We start from the raw sequence: 20,624 nt of genomic DNA, 5'->3' as shown, positions 1-20,624 counted from the left end.
GAATTGTTCTGTGTAAGTTCTGGGGGAAACACCACACTGTTTTCCACAGGGGCTGCACCATCTCACGTTCCCACCAGCAGTGCACGAGGGTTCCAGTTCCACATCCTTACCACCCTTGTTATTCTGTGTCTTCCCTTCAGCCATCCCAGTGGGTGCAAAGTGGTATCTCATTGTGGTTTTTCTTTGCGTGTCCCCAATGCCTAATGATGTTGAGCATCTTTTCATGGGCTTGTGGGTCATCGGTATGTCTCTTTGGGGAATTCCTATTCAAGTTCTTTGCCCAATTTTTAATTGGAGTGCTTGTCTTTTTGTTGTTGGGTTCTCAGAGCTCTTTATATATTCTAGACAATGGATTCTTATCAGATCTATGATCTGCAAATCTTTTCCCAGTTGTATAGGTTGTCCTTTCATTGTTGTAACCGTGTCCTGTAATGCACAATAGTTTTAAATTTTGGTGAAGTCCAACTTATCTATTGAAATGTCATATTAAAGTAAGCATTGCCTAATCTAAGGTTACAAACATTTACACCTGTATTTTCTTCTAAGAGTTTTATAGTTTCATCTCTTATATTTAATCTTTGATCTATAATGAGTAAATGTTTGTGTGTGGTGTGAGGTAGGGGTCCAGCTTTATTCTTTTGCATGTGGAAATCCAGTTACTCCAGCCCCATCAGTTGTTGAACAGATTATTTTTTTCCCCATTGAATGGTCTTGGCCCCCCATCAAAAATCAATTGACCACGGATGTGTGGATTTATTTCTGGACTCTCAATTCCATTCCTTTGGTCTATACGACTCCCCTTTTGTTAGTTCCACACTATTTTCATGGATTTACCTTTGTGGTGTGTTTTGAAGTCAGGAAGTACAAATCATCCAGTCTGTTTTTCTTTTACAAAATTGTTTTGGCAATTGGGTGCCTTGCAATTCCATATGAATTTTAGGATTAGCTTCTCCATGTCTGTGAAAAAGGTTTTGGGGATTTTGATGGGCAATACATTCAGTCTGGAGATTATTTGGGAGAGTATTGTCATCCTAACAATGTTAAGCCTTCTGATCCATGAACATGGGATGCCTTCCTGTGTATTTAGGTCTTCCTTGGTTTCTTCCAGCAACAATTTGTAGTTTTTGGTGTACAAGTCTTGTACCTCCCTCATTAATGCATTCCTAAGTATTTTATCTTTCTTGATGTAATTGTAATTGGAATTATTCTCTTAATTTCATTTTTGGATTGTTCATTGCTACTATATAGAAATATAACTAATTTTTGTGTTTTGATCCTATATCTTGCAACTTTGCTTCATTTGTCTTGTAGCTCTGAGAGGTTTTTGTAGGTTCCTTAGATTTTCTTTTTTTTTTATTTTTTAATGTTTATTTTTGAGAGAGAGAGAGAGAGAGAGAGAGAGAGAGAGAGAGAGAGAGAGAGAAAGTGTGAGACACAGAATCCAAAGCAGAATCCAGGCTCTGAGCTGTCAGCACAGAGCCCAACCCAAGGCTCAAAACCCATGGACCACAAGATCATGACCTGAGCTGAGGTTGGACGCTTAACTGACTGAGCCACCCAGGCACCCCTAGGATTTTCTATATATAGGATTAATCACTTATTAATGGTGACAGTTTTACTTTTTTCTGTCCGATTTGTATACCTTTGATTTCTTCTTCTTGCCTAATTGCTCTGTCCAGCACTGCCACACTATGTCATGTAGCAGTGACGACAGCGGGCAAGCTTGTCTTATTCCTGATCTTAGGGAGAAGCACTTAAGTCTTTCACCATCGAGTAAGAGGTTAGCTGTGGATTTTCCATAACTTCCTTTTATCAGGTTGAGGAAATTCACTTCCATTCCTCATCTGTTGCGTTTTCATATCATGAAAGGGTGTTGGATTATATCAAATGCTTTTTCTGCTCCAATTAAGATGCCCAGGCGGTTTTGTTCCTTCATTCTCTTAGTGTGATGTGTTATTATTGGTTGATTTTTCTACACTGAAGCACCCTTGCATTCTTGGGATAAATCCCCATTGGTCATGGTCAATAATCCCTTTAACATGCTGGAGGATTTGGTTTGCAAGTATTTTGTTGAGGATTTCTGCATCAATATGTACAAGGGGCATTGGTCTGTAGTTCTCTTTCCCTGTAGTGTCTTTGTCTGGCTTTGGTATTAGGGCAACACTGGCCTCAGAGAATGAGTTAGGAAGTGTTCCCTCCTCTTCTATTTTTTGTAAGAGCTTGAGAAGGATTGGTGTTGATTGATTCTTCTTTAATTGATAGAGTCCACAAGCGAAGCTTTGCTTTTTTGGGATGTTTTAAATTATTGATTTGATCTTACTACTTGTTATTTAGGTCTATTCAGATGTTCTATTTCTTCTTGAGTCAGTTCTGGTATTTGTGTGTGTCTAAGAATGTATCCATTTCATCTAGGTTAATCTTTCATTTTTGAAGAATAGTTTTGCCAGATGTAGAATTCTTGGTTGACACTGTTTTCCTTCAGTACCTTAAATATATCATCCCACTGCCTTCTGACTCTGGTTTCTGATGAGAAATTGGTTATTAATCTCATGGAGGACTCTTTGTACACAATGAGATGCTTCTCTCTTGCTGCTTAAAGATTTTCTTTATCCCTGTCTTTTGATAGCCAATTGAAATATGTATCAGTGTGGATCTCTATGTTTATCCAAGTTGAAATTTGTTGAACTTCCTGGATATATTGATTCAAGTTCCTTATCAAATTTGAAACATTTTGGCCATTGTTTCTTCAAATATTCTTTCTGCCCCTTTCTCTCTGTCCTCTCTTGGGACTCCCACAATGTGGTGTTTGTTGCTACATTTGATGGTGTCCCACAGGTCTGTTCATTTTTCTTCATTCTTATTTCATTCTGTTCCTCAGACTGCATTATTGCAATTGAATTATCTTCAGGGTCACTGATTCTTTCTTTTGCCTGCTCAGCTGTGCTGTTGAAAACCTCTAGCAAATATTCTGTTTCAGTTATCATGCTTGTCAGCCCCACAATTTCTATTTCATTGCTTTTGTAATTTCTCTCTATTTACTGAAATTCTCTCTTTGTTGAGACCGTGTTCTCCTGGTTTCTTTTATCCTTTTGAGCAGACTTAGAATAGTTGATTCAGAGTCTTTGTCCACTATATCCAATATTTGTGCTTCCTTGAGATACCCTCTGTTAACTTCCTTTTTCCTATGAGGGACCTGTACTTCCTTGTATCTTTGCATGCCTTGAAACTTTTTGTTGGAATCTGTACCTTGTGATTATCATAAATGGTCACTCAGGAGATCAAATTATTTCCCCTCCACAGAGTTCAGTGTGCTTATTGTGGGTTGTACTAGCTTGTTTCATTACCGACTCTTCTTTAGCTTGTGGTTTGGCAAAAATTTCCTTTGCCTTGGAGGAAATAAAAAGGGAAACAAAGCAAAGAAAGAATACTCCTCTGGTCTTTGCAGATTGGCTGTGTTGTGCAGGCCTTCAACCTCAGCTAGTCTGCTCACTGCTCCGCCTTAGCCTTCGCTTCCTGCATGCACTGAGCAGATCAGCACAGGTGGAAGCTGAAGGTCTCTCTTGAGTATGCATTCTGCCCTTGGTTTGCACGTGGGCTTTAGGTCTCTTGGTCCACAGGAGATTTGCAAACCCTTCACTCCCCAAAGCAGCTCTCCCCCACCTTTCCCCCCAGGCGATCGGTATGTCTATTGTTGGCCCCAACTATAATTTTTTGCTTCACAGGCAGCAGCTTGTTCATTTCATTTTCAGTGTTTACCAGGAATACCCCTTGCTTAACCACTGTTACACCCCAAGAGAGTTCTGATGTGGGCATCAGTTTTTCAGGGAACCCCCAGACAGGTCAAATCAGACAAATTCTTCCAGAGAACATCTACTCTCCTCCCTCTGGAACCATCCACCTACGTGGGATCAGTGCATTTGGCCATCTTAAGACCTCTCTTTGCTGAGGGTGGCAGGCTGTGTAACCTTTTCAAAGATACCTTTTCCTGGAGTCAGCATTTGCCTGGTTGCTAACCACCTTGAACCCCTTTTCAGGGCTCTGATGACATTGGCTCTGACAGTTTTTGCTTCACTTTTTTCCATGTTTCTCTGGAGGGTTGGGCCCTGGGAGCTTCTCACTCTGCCATTTTGCTGATGTGACTCCATACCACCTTTTGATAACTGGCCTCAGAGGCCATGCAGCACTACATTCTGTTGTCCAAGACAGTTACAAAGGCCCACCTGGGTTCTAAGATAGGGGGCACAGACCCCATCCCTCAGTGGCATGTTGAGGTCCCCTAGGGAGAACATCCACCAGTGAAGCTGCCTCTGGTATGCCGAGGAAGGCAGGACAAGAGACATTTGAGCCCTGGGACCACTGGTGTGCATGGAGAGCTGAAGGGTTTCCTGAGAGTGCAACCCAACATTCATGGAGGGTTGGTTGTGCTGGATGGCATTTGTTCAAGGGCCTGAGGCTCCATGACTTCAAGTGGCTGTGGCCATGCCCAGGGGCCATGTAGGGGAGGGGGATCACACCATGTGACCTTGACTGGTGAGTCAGCTGGCTTCCTGGAGTGTCAGCGTCCCTGTCTATAAAATGGGAGACTAATTGCCACTCAGCTGACTTCACAGAACTGCTGGTTGGGATAATTACATGGTCATCCCCATAGGGACAGCTGCTGCCATGTGTGGGAGGAGTCAGGGTCACAGGACGCTGTGGCGCATCAGCCATGTGGGGGCGTGTATGGTGGGTGGGTGTGCCTATGTGTGCGTGAGTATGTACATGTATGTGTGTGTGCATGTGTAAGCACACATGTGTGGTGTGGTTGCCACCCACACAGGTCCTATGGTGTCCTGTGGCCAGGGGTGTTGTGGCCTGAGAAGGCATGTCCAGCAGGTCCCTAGACACCCCCCGGATGGTTCCAGCTGCCCAGGTGAGAAAGAATGTCAGGAAGAAGAGAGGAGCCTGACCTACCTGGAGAAGCTACCCCCTGGGTGGTGGAGGAAGGCAGTGTGAGGCTGGGTCAGACCCCACCAGAAGGCCAGAGAAGGAAGTGTAGGTTGACTTCTGGCCTCTATTCTACCCCATGGTCTACATGTCTGTTCTCTGCTGGTTCTGTCATATGGTTAGAAAGCAGTGTGAGTCCACCAACTTTGCTCTGCTTTTTCAAGACTGCTCAATTATCCAGGACCCCTTATCATTCTGTATGGATTTCAGGATCAGCTTGTCAATTTCTGCAAAAAAGAAAAAGAAAACACCTCGAATTTTTAAGGATTGGGTTGACTCTGCAGATCGCTCTGGAGAGTATTGCCATTTTGATGTTAAGACAATCCATGAACATGGAATGTCTCTCTATATACTTAGGCCTCCTTCAGTTTCTTTCAGGGACATGGGGCAGTTTTCAGCACACAAACCTTACAGTTATTCTGTTTCATTTATTCCAAAGTATTTTACTCTTTTTGATGCTGTTGTAAGTGGAAATGTTTTCTTAATCTCACCTTTGGGTTATTTGTGGCTGTGCATGGAAAGGGATGATTGGTTTCCAACATCAACCTCATGTTCTGTAATGTTGTTGATGGTCTATCCGTTCTGATAGAGGTGTTATGCATTCCATAGGGTTTCCATACCATTTAGTAACAGGAACAGTTTTCCTTCCTCCCCCCAATCTGGATACGCTTTATTTCTTTTTCTTGCTCCTAGCCCTGGCTGGAGCCTCCGGGACAATGTGGGGCGGCAGTGAGCAGAATGAGCACCCCAATTTCCTCCTGATCTCAGGGGCAGCTTTCTGTCTTTCACCACTGGGCAACCTGTTCTTAAATGTTAAAGATCCAGATGTGAGGTTCCTCATTCACACAAAAGAATAGGTAACACAGGAGAGTTTTGCTATGATGCATCTCTCGATTCTCTGAATTTTTCCTGAGTTATGTGCGACAAAAATCACATAGTGATCTATTATCAAGAAGTTTTAAAAATCTGTCAGCTCATGGCTCAGTTGGGTCTGCCTTTCACTGTGGAGAGCAAGGAGTTGGATGTACCTGATCTGCACAGAGCTCCAGGGCCTGGAAGCCTGGGAGGGAGTCCCCTCCTGGGACAAGTTGGGGATGGTGGGTTTAAGGGGGCAGGCAGAGAGGAAGTGAGGATGCCTTGGGAGCACCCATGTGATCCAAGGATCCTGGCCCGTTTCCATGCCCCCCCCACCCCCAGCGATACATGGACCCGCCTGGTAGACCCCTGGGGTAAACCGTCATTCTGCTTGGACACAGCATCACTGCCCCCACTGCCCCCCGCGATACATGGACCTGCCTGGGAGATCCCTGGGGTAAGCCGTCATTCCTCTGGGATGCAGCATCACTCTCCCTGGCCATGAGCTCTATCCCTTTCAGACATGTGCATACATCAGGTTACATCATTTCAGGGCAAACCCACAACCCGCCGGTTATGCTCAGACATGCCTGCAAACTCCTCAGGCAGGGTGGCCTCTGAGGGTCCTTGGCCCCTGCACCCATTCCCCGCTGCTCTGCCCTGCATTACCACCACCTCCTCCCCAGCCCTCTCCTTGGGACTTATCCACTCCCCCCCCTCTTTGGACTGCCACTACACACAGGCTTTCCTGCCCATGAGACCTGCCTGTGCACCTTGTCCTCACTGCTCCCTGCTCCCTGCAGTCTGAAAGCGGCTCGGCTCTGTCCTCATGGTCTTCAGCTCCATTTCCTCCTTCACCCTCTGCCCAGGCCCCCACAGCTGCTCCACGTTTCCTGACTCCGTCCCCACCATCACGGTCCCAGGACAAGCACCAGGCACTGCGGGGTGATCTCAGTACACCGTGGGTCCCCCGTCACACACAGCAGATGCCCACGCAGCACGCAAGCAGGGAAGACACTGGGGCAGTGCCAAGCACACAGTTGGTGCTACAGAAGGAAGTGCTGAGTGGTTGGGTGGGCTTCCCAGAGGAGGTGTTACCTGAGCTGGAGAAAAGGGGCATGTTTACAGTGCTTTCTAGGGGCATGCTAAGTGTTCGCACATGGAGGGAGGACTTGAATCCAACCCTTATCTGGTGAATGGCGGCTCTGGTCACAAGTGAAGACACTGAGGAGTGGTGCAGGGCCAGGCCAGGACTCCTGAGGACACCCTAGCCTGTGGAGGGGGCTGCAGGGTGCCGAGAATACCTGCCAGGGGTCTGGGATGACAGCAGAGCTCTCACCAGGGGAGAGCAGGCCCCCCAGTGCCCAGGGAGCAGGGACCCAAGAACCACACAAGCCCCCGGCTTCTGGGCTTTAGCCCCAGGAAGCCCCATCCTCACCTGTACCCCCTTGCTTTCTTGAAAGCCTGTGTCCTGGCCCCTCTCCTATAAAATGTCCACTTATACCTATGTCTCCCACGTCCCGTCCCCATATCCTCTCCCCATGTCCCCTCCTTGTGTCCACCTCCATCCACTGCCCACATCCACTCCCCTGTGACCCCCATGTCTCCTGCCCATGTCCACACTCCTTTCTCTGCCCTCTGCTCTCCTGCCCCCTCCCGTCTGCCCCTTCTGCCTCCACCCTTCCTCCATTTCTGCTGCAGGAAAATTGTCTCAGCCCCCAGGCCCTCACCACTTGGCTTTGATGGAAATAGAAAGCCCCCTCTCCCCCTTGCCCTCCACGGGGCTGAGAAATGGCGGAATTCATTGTGGCCACAGAGCTGAATGGCCCTCAAGGAAGGAGCTGCCAGGTGCCCCAGAGAGAGGCCAGCTCTGGGAGGCCATTGTGGAGGCCCCAGCCTGCCTGCCTGACCGCGCCTGCGGTAATCAATCTGATTGGATTAGGGTCAGGGCGACCCTAATCGTGTCAGAGGTCACCCAGGCTTTGTGGCGGGGTCCACGGGGCGCCTGGCCACCCCTGCTGAGGCGGCCTCTTGAACAGGCTTAACGCCGCCCAGCCAGCTGAGGAGAGGGGCCGGGCCCTGTGTGGACTTGTGCGAGCATGTGCATGTGTGTGTGAGCACGTGTGTGCATGCGGGGCTGGGGGCAGGGTGGGCCGGCCGGGCCCCCAAAAGCTGCCTGCACAGAACCTGGGCTTGGGCACTCGAAGTGAGCCCAGGCTGGGCAGAACCGCCCTCTGCTCACCCCAGGAGGGACTTGTGTCCTGGGGCAGAAAGCATGTGAAGAATGTGGAGTGCATGGCGGCTATCTGTGCCTCCAGGCAGGCCCCCAGGCACCTGAAGGACCTGCTCTCCTCAGAGAGCTGGCCAACACCTCCTCTTGACCCCCAAGGAGGTGAGGGGGCCATCCCAGGGCTCGGTGCCCCAGCACACAGGCTGGCTGCCAGCCTGAAGGAGGCCCAGCCAGGACGGGCCCCTGGGGGATCTCGGTGGCCACAGTGGCTCAGGTCCAGAGAAAGGGGCCCAGGGGCCCAGGGGCCCAGGAGCCTTGATGCCTGTCCCATCAGCACCCCAGCACTGCAGTGCACAGGCATGGTGCGGCCAGGACCCCGAGCCCCAGCTTGCACATCCACTCACTCAGAGCCCCGGTGCCCTGGGGCCGCACTCCCCGGCTCCCCTGGGGTGTCAGGGCCACAGGCGAGCTAGGCCTGCTCCTCTGCATCAGGGAGCAAATGTCCCCAGCAGTACATGGGGAGGGAATTTCACTGCCCATGCAGAGGTGGGCTGACCCTACTGTGGGATCTGCAGCTGGACCTCACCCACTAGGCAGCTGAGTTGGGGGCGCCTGGGCTGATCCCTGACAGGATCGAGAGGTCAGTTCTCTAGGAGCTTCTGGGCGGGGTCCACAGGTGTCCATCACGTTTTCTGCAAGGGCAGTGCCCTCCCTCCGCTGATGCCCACCTTCCTGTTGTCTCCTTGAGGGTCTGGGGATGTGTCTGCCCCGTCCCCAACCGGAGCAGCCCCTCCCCCCCTCCTCGGTCAGGCTCCAGCGGGTGGTCCATCGGCGCACTGTGTGTCCAGGCCAGCGCACAGGCACGGGGCCCGGCACAAGCCGCAGGGCCCAGGAGGGGCCTGGGGAAGAGACTGAGGCCCCTGGGGGGCGGGGGGGAAGACACGTCCCGAATCCAGGTTGCGACCCCTGACCCGCATCGGAAAGTGTTTCGGTTGGCGGTGGCTGGGGGGGAGCCGGCCGGTCTCCGCGGCCTCCCCTGTATATCATTAACTCTGCGCAGCGGGGGCGCGTAGAGGGTCCAGGAGAGACCCCGGCGACGCCCCGCCGCGTCCGGCTCGGAACACAATGTCCCCACGACGAGGACAAGATTAAGCACAAGGCAGAGAGCAATGCTGCGGGCGATTCACACGCCCTCGGAGCGCTGTGTTAAAGCGTGTGAATAGCGCGCTCCCCTCGCGCCGCCGGCCCCTCGGCCGCGCATACCTCCCGGTTGCTATGACTGGCTGGCTATGGCCTAATCGCCGACGAGGGGGAAATTCATATAAAATATCGCGGGCCATTGTGGGCCTAACGCGGCGTGACAGTGGCTCACAAAGCCAGATTCATTAGCCCCAGCAGGTAATCGGGACGCCGGCCGCGCTGCCGGCCGGGCGGTGTCAGGGGCCGCGGCCGCGGTGGGGCGCGGGCACATTCCGCTCTCAGGTGCCCCCTCCTTTGTGCGGCCGCCTTCGCGACACCCCCTCCCGCGGGCCAAGGCCGGTGGGCGTCGTCGGAGGGGCGCACCTGCTGGCCCGGGGCTCTGGCAGGCCTCCCGACCGTCTGGCGGCCCCGCGGAGCCGCAGTCCCCTCCTGGTGCTGGAGCGTCGGTGGGCGGAGGAGGCGCCAGCGCACTCAGTGCTCTGGGGGAGTCTTGGGGGCCCGCGCTGGCCAGAGGGAGGGAGACGGGAGCGTCTGCTGGCCTGTGCCCCCGCTCAGGCGTGGCAGGAAAGGGGCAGGGTACCCTGACCTGCCCTTCTGTGTCTTCCCCTCCCCCGGGCCTCACCTGCCAGGTGGGCAGGGCCCTGAGAGGCCCCAGAGAGGGAGAGAGCTCAGTAAGGCCTGCGCCTTGTTTATGCTGGGGGTGCCACATGCACCCCATGTTCTCCCAGATGCTCCAGGCCCTCACCGAGGCTGGGTACCCCCATCCTAGGCTCTGGGAAGGCCCATCAGCTGTGGGCACCATAGATACCACAAGGGATGTGCTCTCCTCATCCAGAGCATCGGGAGGACTCATGGTGGGTGCAGGCTGGGCAGTGCTGGTATGTAGAATGGGGGTTCACCCCACACACCTGGTGGGAGGGAAGCTGCAGCAGGGTGTGCTCAGGGAGCCTCCTTGCAAGGTGGTCGAGTGCTGGGGCTGAGGACTGGGAACCCCTGCCCTGGCCAGGGCCACTGTGGTTGCAGGCAGTGTCCTGGGGGGATCCATAGAGACAGGAGAGCCCTCCCCCCACCCCCGCTGCACTCCTCTGCACACATGTGAGCAGCACTAACCTTGGTGCTTTGGGGGTCTTGCCTCAAGGTCAGCCCTGCCCAGGGGAGAAACACAGCCTGGTGTCCCAAAGGGTCTTAGGGAAGTGAGCTCACCTGAGGGAGGGCCCTTCCTCTGCCTCTGGTCAGCCAAGAAAAGTTCTGATAGGCCCTGTAGCTCTCAGGGGCACTCATACCTACCCTGCCCTGGGCCCAGGTCCCTCCCTGCAGCCATCTGACAGGAGACAGACCCCTAAGTCCCAAAGGCTGGCAATCAGGAGCCAGGCTTCATGTGGGGGCCAGACAGAATGTCTGCCGCACATGCAGGAAGGGGGGATGTCAGAAATCCCCCATATCAGGCCCCTCATGTGCTTCTGATGAGGGAGGTGTCAGAGCCCCCCATATCAGCCCCCCAAGCCCCTCTGATGGGGGAGGTGTCATAGACCTCCATTTTGGCCCCCTCAAGTCCCTCTGATGGGGGATGTCAGAGATCCCCCATATCAGCCCTCTCATGTGCTTCTGATGGGGGAGGTGTCAGAGCCCTGCATATCAGCCTCCAAGTCCCTCTGACGGAGGTGTCAGAGCCCCTGTTTTTAGCCCCCCATGTCCCTCTGATGGGGGGAAAGCGTCAAAGCCCCTGTTATTAGTGCCCCCCCCCCCACTGATGTTCCTCTGATGGGCAAGTATCAGAACCCTCCATGCTAGGCCCCTGCACATCCCTGTTAAGGAGGTGGTATCAGAAATCCCCTCCCCCTTCCCCATGCTCCCTCCCTTCTCCTGGCTGGGTGCCATTTGGGGGCCTCCCTCCACAGGGACACATGCTGGGTCTGGCCACCATCTTGAGGAGGGGGTGAATTTGCGAGTCATGGAGCCCTAGGGTATAATAGAGCCTGTGGGCTCAGCCCAGGGTTTCATCAGAATCACCTGGGGACCCTTTAGAGAAATAGGTGTCCTTCCAAGAACTATGGCCCGGGGCCCACAGGTGTCTGCACTGATACACTGACTGGAGTGACTGGTGCTGGGGCAGCCCCCAGGCCATCCTCTCTGCAGTGCTTCCTGAGGGGTCCACCCAGGCAGACACAGAATGTTCCAGAAACTTCACCTCATCCATCAGTGGTCACATCTGAGCCACAGCCCCCTTCCGGGACCTTCTGCTGCCAGAGGTCACATTTGTTTCTTAGAAAAGCCCTCCCAGTGCCCCCTCGGGCTAATAGTCTCATCACAAGAGCATATATGAGTGTCCATATCCTCTCATCCAGTGTAAGCTCCCACAGCCTTCCCCCAGGAGAGGACAGGTGGGCCCAGCCACCTCGAGGCTGCAGCCACCGAAACGGCCTGGTGCAGGAGACTTACTGGGGGTGCAGGAGCCTCTCCCTCCACCCTGTCTGGGCTCAGCACTCACTACTGTGCAGCCCAGGGTCTGTGGCTGACCCACTCTGAGCCTCTGCATGCTTGGGCTGAAGGGGCCTGCAGAACATGTGATAGCAGCGGGCAAAGAGGAGTGCCCCTCCTCCTGCCTGAGCCGGTTCTCTCAGCCCCAATAAAAGGATTTGCCAGAGTCAAGGCAGGGTGGCCTGTTGGTCCCTGGTGAAACAGCCCCCCAAGGGGACCTCCCCACAGGAAGGTCAGCTCCAGAACAGAGGCTGCAGCCTTCTTGTCCACTTAAAACACAGTCAATGCTCAATTAACGGTTGCTAACTGCTAGCTACATGGTGAAATGTGCAAGATGAACTTTCTTCAATATAAAGTACTCTGAAAAAACACCCCTTTTTTTCTGTTAAATGTTCTTTCCTGAAATTATCATAGTTAAGCTTGTCTTATCCTCTCATGAAATAGTAAAAGTAACAACACTTGGCAATCCTGATTCAGTCCTCAAATGATCTCTGATACTTGACAAGCCCATGGAACCCAAATCTGGAAGCAAGAATTTGTTAAGGTGCCTAGTTCTAAAGTTCTGAAACCCAGGGAAGCAAAGTAACTGCCGAAGCCGATCTCACAGGTGACACCTAGTGCCCCACTGACCTAGCTGTGATGGAGCCAGTTGGACATCTCTCCCTGCCCTCTGCTAGACACCCACCTCTCACCACATGGGACTCCCTCAGCTGCCCCAGACATTAACCATCCATCTGTCTATATCCATCCACCCATCCATAAATCCATCCATCCATACATCCATCCATCCACCATCCATCCATTCATTCACCATCCTTCCATCCACCCATCCATCCATCCACCCATACATCATCCATCCAATATATATCCCCACCCACTCATCCATCCACATACCCATCCAGCCATCCATCCAGCCATCCATCCAACCATCTACACACTCATTACCCACCACCCTCCATCCATCCATCCACCCATCCACCCACCCACCCACTCACCCATCCATCCTTCTAATATTCATCTGTCCACCATCCATCATCCATCCATCCATCCATCCACTCATCTACCCATCTATCCATCCATCCATCCTTCTACTACCCATCTACCCACCCACCCATTCATCCAGCCAGGCAGCCAGCCACTCACTCACCAGTTAATCTACCCATCCATCCATCCCAAGCCTGCCCCAGAGTTCACACTGCCACTGTGTGTCATTGTTTCCTCTATTCTATTCCTCACAAACTGTAAGATCCCAAAGGCAGGTGACTTAGCACAGCCCAAAGCAAAGAACCTGATCCACAACAGTAGAGTCTCTCACTAAAGGCAGGATTCCCCTGGTTCACCCTCCGCCTTGCCAATGCAGGGATTCCTTCCACTTGATAGTGGGTCATCCAGCTTCTACTTAATTAATGATTAGATGGGTAATTCCTTGAACTTTAAAAAGCCTGGGCTGTTAGAAATCTCATCAGAGAGAGCAGCAATCACTATCTTACAGATTTCTTACCATGGTTCTTGAGAATGGGCACCTTACATCTTACTCACCTCATATTCCTAGTTCTGAGCCTAGTGTGTAGCTTCTTATAGACTCTCAGATCCTGGAGGGGTAAATGGCTGGCTGGCTGGTTGGATGGATGGATGGATGGATGGAAGGATGGTGGATGGACAGATGGATGGATGGATGGATGGATGGAAGGATGGTGGATAGATGGATGGATGGATGATTTGATGAATAAATTGATGGTGGATGGATGAATAAATGGATGGTGATGGATGGATGGATGTTTTGATGTATGTATACATGGATGCTGGATGGGTGAATAGATGGTTGGATGGATGGATGGATGGATGTCAGATGGATGGATAGATGGATGGATGGTTTGATGGATAAATTGATGGTGGATGGATGGAGGGATGGATGGATAAATGGATGGTGGATGGGTACATGGATAGATAAATGGATGGTGGATGGATACATGGATAGTGGATGGGTGGAAGAATGGATAAATGGATGGATGGATGGATGGATGGATGGATGGTTTGATGGATAAATTGATGGTGGATGGGTGGATGGATGGATAAATGGATGGTGGATGGATACATGGATAGCAGATGGATAGACAGATGGATGGATGGATGGATGGATGGATGGATGGATGGATAAATGGATAGATGGTAGATGAATGGAAGGAAGAATAGATCATTGATACTTTGCATGAACTCCGTAACTAATTAGTAATGAAACAATGGCAAATTTCTGGCAAAGATGGTTTTCCGCATGGAGGATGCTTAACTCACAGAATGACTTTGCCACTAAATTCCCTTTCTTCTTCCTTTTTCCAACCCTGACCTCACCTCCAAAATTATGATAGTCATTTTTCACATATCTTATACTCTCATGGAAAAGCAACAAGCCTTGTCAGTCCTAATTCAGTCCTCAAATGATCTCTGGTGTTTGACAAGCCTGTGAAATCCGAGTCTGGAAGCAAGATGGGTATAGTCCTGAAGTTCTGAGACCCAGGGAGGCAGAGCCCATCTCACGGCTGTGAAGAAGAATCCTGGGGCCAGCAGGGCAGTCCTGAGCAGCTCCAAAGGCTCATGCAGGCTCTGTCCCAGGGACTTGGCAAACTGGCAGCATTGGCCCTTTGGCTTCCCTCCCAGGGGCCTATGCCCCCTCTTCTTCTCTTGACCTGCCGCAGCCCATTGCCAGTGACAGTGACATGATGGAGGTGTCTCCAATCTCATTCCAAAGATGTGATTCCCTTCCCATGGTGTGATGGCTCCCCTCCCACTCCCTAGCTGCCTCTGTTGTGTAAACAGAAGCAGAAACGTCTGACAAAGCAGCTGTCAGTGGCTAAGAACTTTCCTGTGACTGGGGCGGCTGCCAGGGCTCCAGACCCTGGTCGGAGTCCTCACTGTGTCCTCCCCACGCACAGCCTCAGGGGAGCCCTATCCTACCTCCTCCTACTCCAGCCAGTAGGCTCATGACCTGTGGAAATCTGATAAAAGCAATGGGCTCTCTATCCAACACACACACACACACACACACACACACACACACACTTTCCGGCATGCCCTGTGATTCCTGCCCCAGTGAAGCCTAATCCCACACCCCTGGGTCAGATGTCCCTGCTACTGTGAGGTGTCACCTGGACATGCTGGGGGTCTTCCTTCTCCATGACCTCAGCATGTCTTTTAACTTTTCTTTAGAAAGAATTGTAGACATACAGAAATGTGGCAAGAGCGATGTTCAGGGTCCATGTCTGCTCCCAGACATCCCCAGTGCTAGCAAAGCCAGCTGCATCCATCAGCACAAAGATCAGCCCATGATAACTACACTCCCAGGTTTCTCCCATTCTCCCACCCATCTGGGATCCCATCCTGGGTATGCCTGGCCCTGGCCCTTCGTGCCCACAAGACTAGGAGGAACCAGGTCAGGCCTCTTGCATCTATCTGACGTTTCCTGATTCTTTGCTGAGAAGGCCTCCATGGTGTCCCTGGAGCATCTTCTCAGGAGGCATCAGCCACCTGTCAGCTGCTGTGGTCCCCGCAGCCCCAACCCCTCAGGTAAGGTGGGGTGGGCCAGGCGTCTGCAAAGTCAGGGCACGGCTGTCCCAAAGTGCTTGGAGGCTGTGACTTCTGTTTCTAAGCAGACTCTCTTTGCCAGAACAAGCTCTCATGGTTTTCTGGCCATGGGTCTTGTGGCCTCTCCTTAGAGGCTTCCTTTCCTCATGAACAAGTTGGAGGCAGGCTACAAGGTAGCGTCAGCCTTCAGGACCTCATGTGTGAAGAGCCCCTTCCTTACTGGGTAGGGGAGATTGAGGCCCACAGGGGAGGGAGGCCAGGGCTGGGTCATACAGCCAGCTGGTGAGAGAGCAGGGCAGGACTGAATTCTTCCTCCAAGTTCAAGGGAGACCCCTCCCCCTTCCCTGAGCACGCCCTTCCCCTCGAGTGTGTCTGGTGACCTGGCCCCTCCTGGCCCCTCTGCCTGAGCCTGTTAAGCAGCCACACCCTTGTTCAAGGAAGGTGCAAGGCCCCAGGCTCGCTGGCTCTCTGCTTATCTCAGAGGAGGGGAGGCATGTTCTCCAGGAGGAGTAGTTCTGGCCCCCTGGGCAGGAGTTGATACCCAGGTCCTGGAGAAGGGCCACCGGGGGCCCTCAGCCAGCTGGAAGCAGCAAGAGGGCGGAAGGCACCCGGCTGTGTGCACTGAGATCCAGGAATACCTAGGAAACACCTGCCTGGCCCAGCAGCCCACATGCCCTGCCTGGAGGGCAGGAGCAGCCCCAGGCCTGGGTTCTGGAGGGGTGAGGACCCAAGGAGCCAAGCCCACCCTCAGGGAAGGCAAAACAAAGGCGTGGCTCCGCTGGAGTGCAGGGACAGAAGGGCAGGGGGTCTACAACCAGGGCACACTGGCCTTTATTCACCGTGCCTTGGGCCCATAGAAGGCCACTCCATGCCTGCTCGAGAACTGCTGGCCGTATTATGGAAGCAAAGTGAGGCCAAGGCATCAAGCATCTGGGGGAGGTGGCCGCTGGCTGGCCGTCGGGAAAAGGGGCAGGGAAGGATGCTGAGTGGGCAGGGGTGGAGATCCAGTCTCATGGCACAGGCCTGTCCAGGGTAGGCTCTGGCCCTGCTGGGCCTCCCCGTCCATCCCAGGGCCCGGCCCTCTGCTTAGACCGGGCCCTCGCTCCCCACCCACCATCTACAGGAATTGGAAACCAAAAATGAACGAAACACAGCCCCCCACCCCAGGGAGCTTGCATGCTGGGGAGAGGACTGAAGAGAGAGCTTCCTGGGCCAGGCACCGACCGCACTGGGACTGCAAGGCCCGTACCCTGAAGAGCAGACAAGGGACACGGCAGGTGCACGTGACCAGAGGAGCAGTGGAAATAGCCTGAGGGAAGGACGAGGGCTGAGTGTGGGGGAGGCCCGTGTGCAGGTGAAGCAAGGACATAAGGCCAGGAACTCCAAAGGGACTAGGCACAGCCCGTGTGTGCATACGTATGTGCATGTGTGTTTGCCTGCACGGCTGTGCATGGGTGCGCATGTGCGTGTGTGTGTGTGTGTGTGCAACACATGTGGCACATGCATGTGGATGGGGGAAGCTGCAGGCTGGGAGTGCAGGTTCCAACCAGGAGCCTTTGATGGTGCAGCTGGCTGATGCTGAAAGCTGGACTCACAGGGAAGGGGGGATAGTGCCAGATGAATAAATGTGGGATTTTCAGTGACAGGTGTGCTGGGTGCTGAGTGAGTCTCAGTGTGTGCATGCTCCTGGCTGGAACCCTCACTGCTCCCCTGCCTCCACCTGCCTGGGCTTTGGGGCAGGCAAGCCTGAGGAAGAGTGAGGGGTAACCTACAGCCTCTGCTGGTTCCCCAGGGTGAAGCCCCCACCATCCCCCTCCCAGGACCAAAGTCCCCCCCCCCGCCCATTCCCCTCCCAGGGTAAAGTCCCCCCACCCATCCCCCTCCTGGGACGAAAGCCCCCCTGCCCATCCCCCTCCCAGGACAAAGCCCCCCATCTGCCCATCCCCCTCCCAGGGTGAAGCCTCCCTGCCCAACCCCCTCCCAGGACCAAAGTCCCCTGGGCACTGATGTGGGTCAGGAGGCAGCAGCATCCCCATGACCGTGACAGGAGCCATTGGGAGCCCCAGCACCGTCCAGGCCTGCTGCCCAGGATGGATGCGGGGACACAGCAAGACACACGCCCCATGCCCGGCATGGAAGGCCAGGTCGGGCCCACCCCCACATGCACGTGTATATACTGCAAAACGATCACCAAAATGATTGTCTGGTGACTACACATCACGCACAGCCTGGTTACAGTTGTTTCTCTTGTGACCGGAACATGTAAGACCTCTTAGCAAGTTTCAAGCACACAACACGGTATTGCTGACAAGTCACCGTGTGGTGCATCATGTCCCCGGACTTACTGATTTGGTGCCACAGTTTTCTGTCCATTCACCTGTTGATGGACATTTGGAAGCTTCCAGGTTGAGGCTATTACAAATAAAGTAGCCATGATGTTTGCTCCCTGGTCTCTGTGACCACCTCATTTCCTCAAGGGGTGAATACCCAGCTGAGTGGCCTGGTCACCTGGTACGCATAGGGTTGCAAGAAGCCATCAAACTGCTTTCCTAGATGCAGCACCAAGTTCCCCAGCAGTGCACAGGGCTCAGATTCTGCACATCCTCTCCAGCACTGGCTCTGATCTGACCTTCATATTACAGGGGTCCCTGTGGCTCTTCACGGGGAGTGATGTCCAGCATCTCTCCTGGGGCCCGTAGGCCCTCCAAGTACTTTTTCCCAATACCCACCCTCCTCCTTGGGTCCTATGCACAGGGCACCCCTCTCCCCTGCAGCCCTGCCTGGCCTCCAGCACCCATGTCCACCCCAGGTGCCCAGAGCCCTGCCCTGAAAGGGGCAGCGATGCCCAGGGCTCGGCTTCACCACCCCAGCCCTGCCAGGTCCTGCCTACCCTGTTGCCTCTCTCCACAGCCACCCGGGAGTCCGCCTTTGTGCATGCCATTGCCTCTGCCGGCGTGGCCTTTGCTGTGACGCGCTCCTGTGCTGAGGGCTCCGCCACCATCTGTGGCTGCAGCAGCCGCCACCAGGGCTCCCCAGGTGAGGGCTGGAAGTGGGGCGGCTGCAGCGAGGACATCGAGTTCGGTGGCATGGTGTCTCGGGAGTTTGCAGATGCACGGGAGAACCGGCCAGATGCCCGCTCTGCAATGAACCGCCACAACAATGAGGCTGGACGCCAGGTATGTTGACAGCTCCTGGCTTGTCCTGGGGGAGCATGGGGCAGTGGCTGTGACCATGACCCTGCACACTCTGGGGTGCACAGGGGGTCATCCATCCAGGCCCAGTGCATCCTGGGGGTAGAGTGGGGAGGCATCCTACCATGGGCCTGTGGGGTCTGGGGGATACACTGGGAAACCCCTCTGGCCACATTCCTGAGGCCCCAGAGAAATAGAAGCTTTCTGGGCAGGATGTGTGACCTGGTTCCCTGCAGGGTGTGGTTTGTTGGGAGTATTGTGGGAGGGCTGACTGGGGTGGCAAGGCCATCTGAAACAGCCCGGTGCAGTTAAGGCCACTGGAAGGCAGGGGGGATAAGGGTCTGCCCTGCAGGAATGCCCACAAGTCCAGGGAGGAAGACAGCGAGGCCACTACAGCACAGCGTGGGGAAGTTCTGTGATAAGGAAATGCACATTCTCAAGGTGACTCAGGCACTGCAGAGGGGCCACACTCCAGGCTGGCATCTCAGAAAAAGCCTCCTGCTGGCAGTAGCATTGAGAGGAGATGTGCAAAGTAACCAGCAGTTATCTAGGTTGGGGGGAGGCCAGGAGAGCCTCAGGCAGCCTACAGTGTAGGACAGGACTGCAAGTGAGGTTGTCTGGAAGAACAGAACACGGAAAGCAGAGGAGGGACAGAGAAACGGGGACAAAGCCGTGAAGGGCTCTGTAAGCCCTGTTCGAAAGGATTGGGCCCAAAGGACTGACCGCCTATGTGAGGGGATCCATGTGGGGACCTGGAGGGCTCCAGCAGATTGATCAGCACAAAGATGGTGCTGGCCTTGGAACCAGCGGCTTCACCTGCCAGCAACAGAAAACAAGATGAGTGACTCATCTTCGTGTTGGGCACAAAGCACACCGTCAGATGTGAAAGTGCCCTGTTAAAAGCATAGGAAGCCCACCAGTATACAGTCCCCTGACTTATCCCAAGGACAATGAGTCCAGTGCAGACAAAAAAATAGTCTCTTTTGAATAAATGGTGCTCAGTGAATTGGATAACGATATGGTGGAAAAAATTAACCTGACTCCTACTTCGCACCATATAGAAAGCCAATTACAAACCCAAATGTAAAAGGTAAAACAAAATGAAACAAAAATGTTAGGAAGAAAACATGAAAGAACATCTCTGTGACCTTGGAGTAGGCAAAGATTTCTTTTTTCTTTCTTTTTTTTTTAAGTTTATTTTCTTTGAGAGAAAGAGACAGAGAGAGTGTGTGGGGGAGGGGCAGAAGGAGAGGGAGAGATAGAATCCCAAGTAGGCTCCATGCTGTCAGCGCAGAGCCCAACATGGGGCTCAATCCCAGAAACCATGAGATCATGACCTGACCCAAGATCAAGACTCAGACACTTAATCGACTGAGCCCCAAAGGGGCTCATCAAGGGTGCTATCTCTAGGACATCACTCCTCAGTTTAGCCTGGGATCCTGAGGACTAAAGGAAAACCAGAAGTAGCCCAGCCCTTGTACACATGTGCAGGCTAGAAAAATCCCAAGATCTGAGAACAAATTATGGTGATTCCAAATTGCTGGTTTTCCCATGCACCTGGAAAAAGGCAGACAAATCCTCTTTGGAGGATGATAACCTTATTCAATGTTTAAAAAATGTTACTACAAATAATTTTTCAACCACAGTGTCCAGCACATAATCAAAGATAACCTATCACATGAGCTGGTGACAGAATGAGTGATCATCAGCAAAAATCACAGAAATGAGTCCACAGGGACTACAGATTACTACAATTACGAGACACAGAGTGTGAAAAAATATACATGCTTATTTAGGTTTACAAAGCCAAAATGCGAGTCTGAATGTTTCAGCAGAGAACTGGAAACTATAAAAAGCATAGAATATACTTAGGAAACAATCACATCGCAATTGTAGAACTGAAAGATGTATGAGAAATCCCAGTGAAAGACAACAAAGTGAACATAAGCATTTCCCTCTGCGACCTCCCAGAACCCCACTAAAATGATAACAAATGAATGCCATAACATATAAATTCATGATAACTCCTGAAAACGTGGAAAGCAGTACCTAACAATGGCAGCCAGAGTTTGCAAACTGAGAAGCAGATCCATGAATAACTGGGT

The 20,624-nt window shown here is 52.7% G+C and overlaps 1 protein-coding gene across 1 annotated transcript in view; it reads left to right on the top strand.

Moving 5' to 3' along the window:
- WNT3A (Wnt family member 3A) overlaps positions 1 to 20,624 on the top strand; it is a 40,960-nt gene that overhangs the window by 15,676 nt on the left and 4,660 nt on the right. The window contains exon 3 of the mRNA XM_023253742.2: positions 18,239 to 18,504. Within this exon, the coding sequence (XP_023109510.1) occupies positions 18,239 to 18,504 (266 nt within the window). The remainder of the gene's footprint in view (positions 1 to 18,238; positions 18,505 to 20,624) is intronic.

The sequence above is a fragment of the Felis catus genome, chromosome A1 (genome assembly GCF_018350175.1).
Source record: "Felis catus isolate Fca126 chromosome A1, F.catus_Fca126_mat1.0, whole genome shotgun sequence".
Taxonomy (NCBI): Eukaryota; Metazoa; Chordata; class Mammalia; order Carnivora; family Felidae; genus Felis; species Felis catus.
Note: the sequence above shows the minus strand (reverse complement) of the source record. Positions and strands in the feature narration are given on the sequence as shown.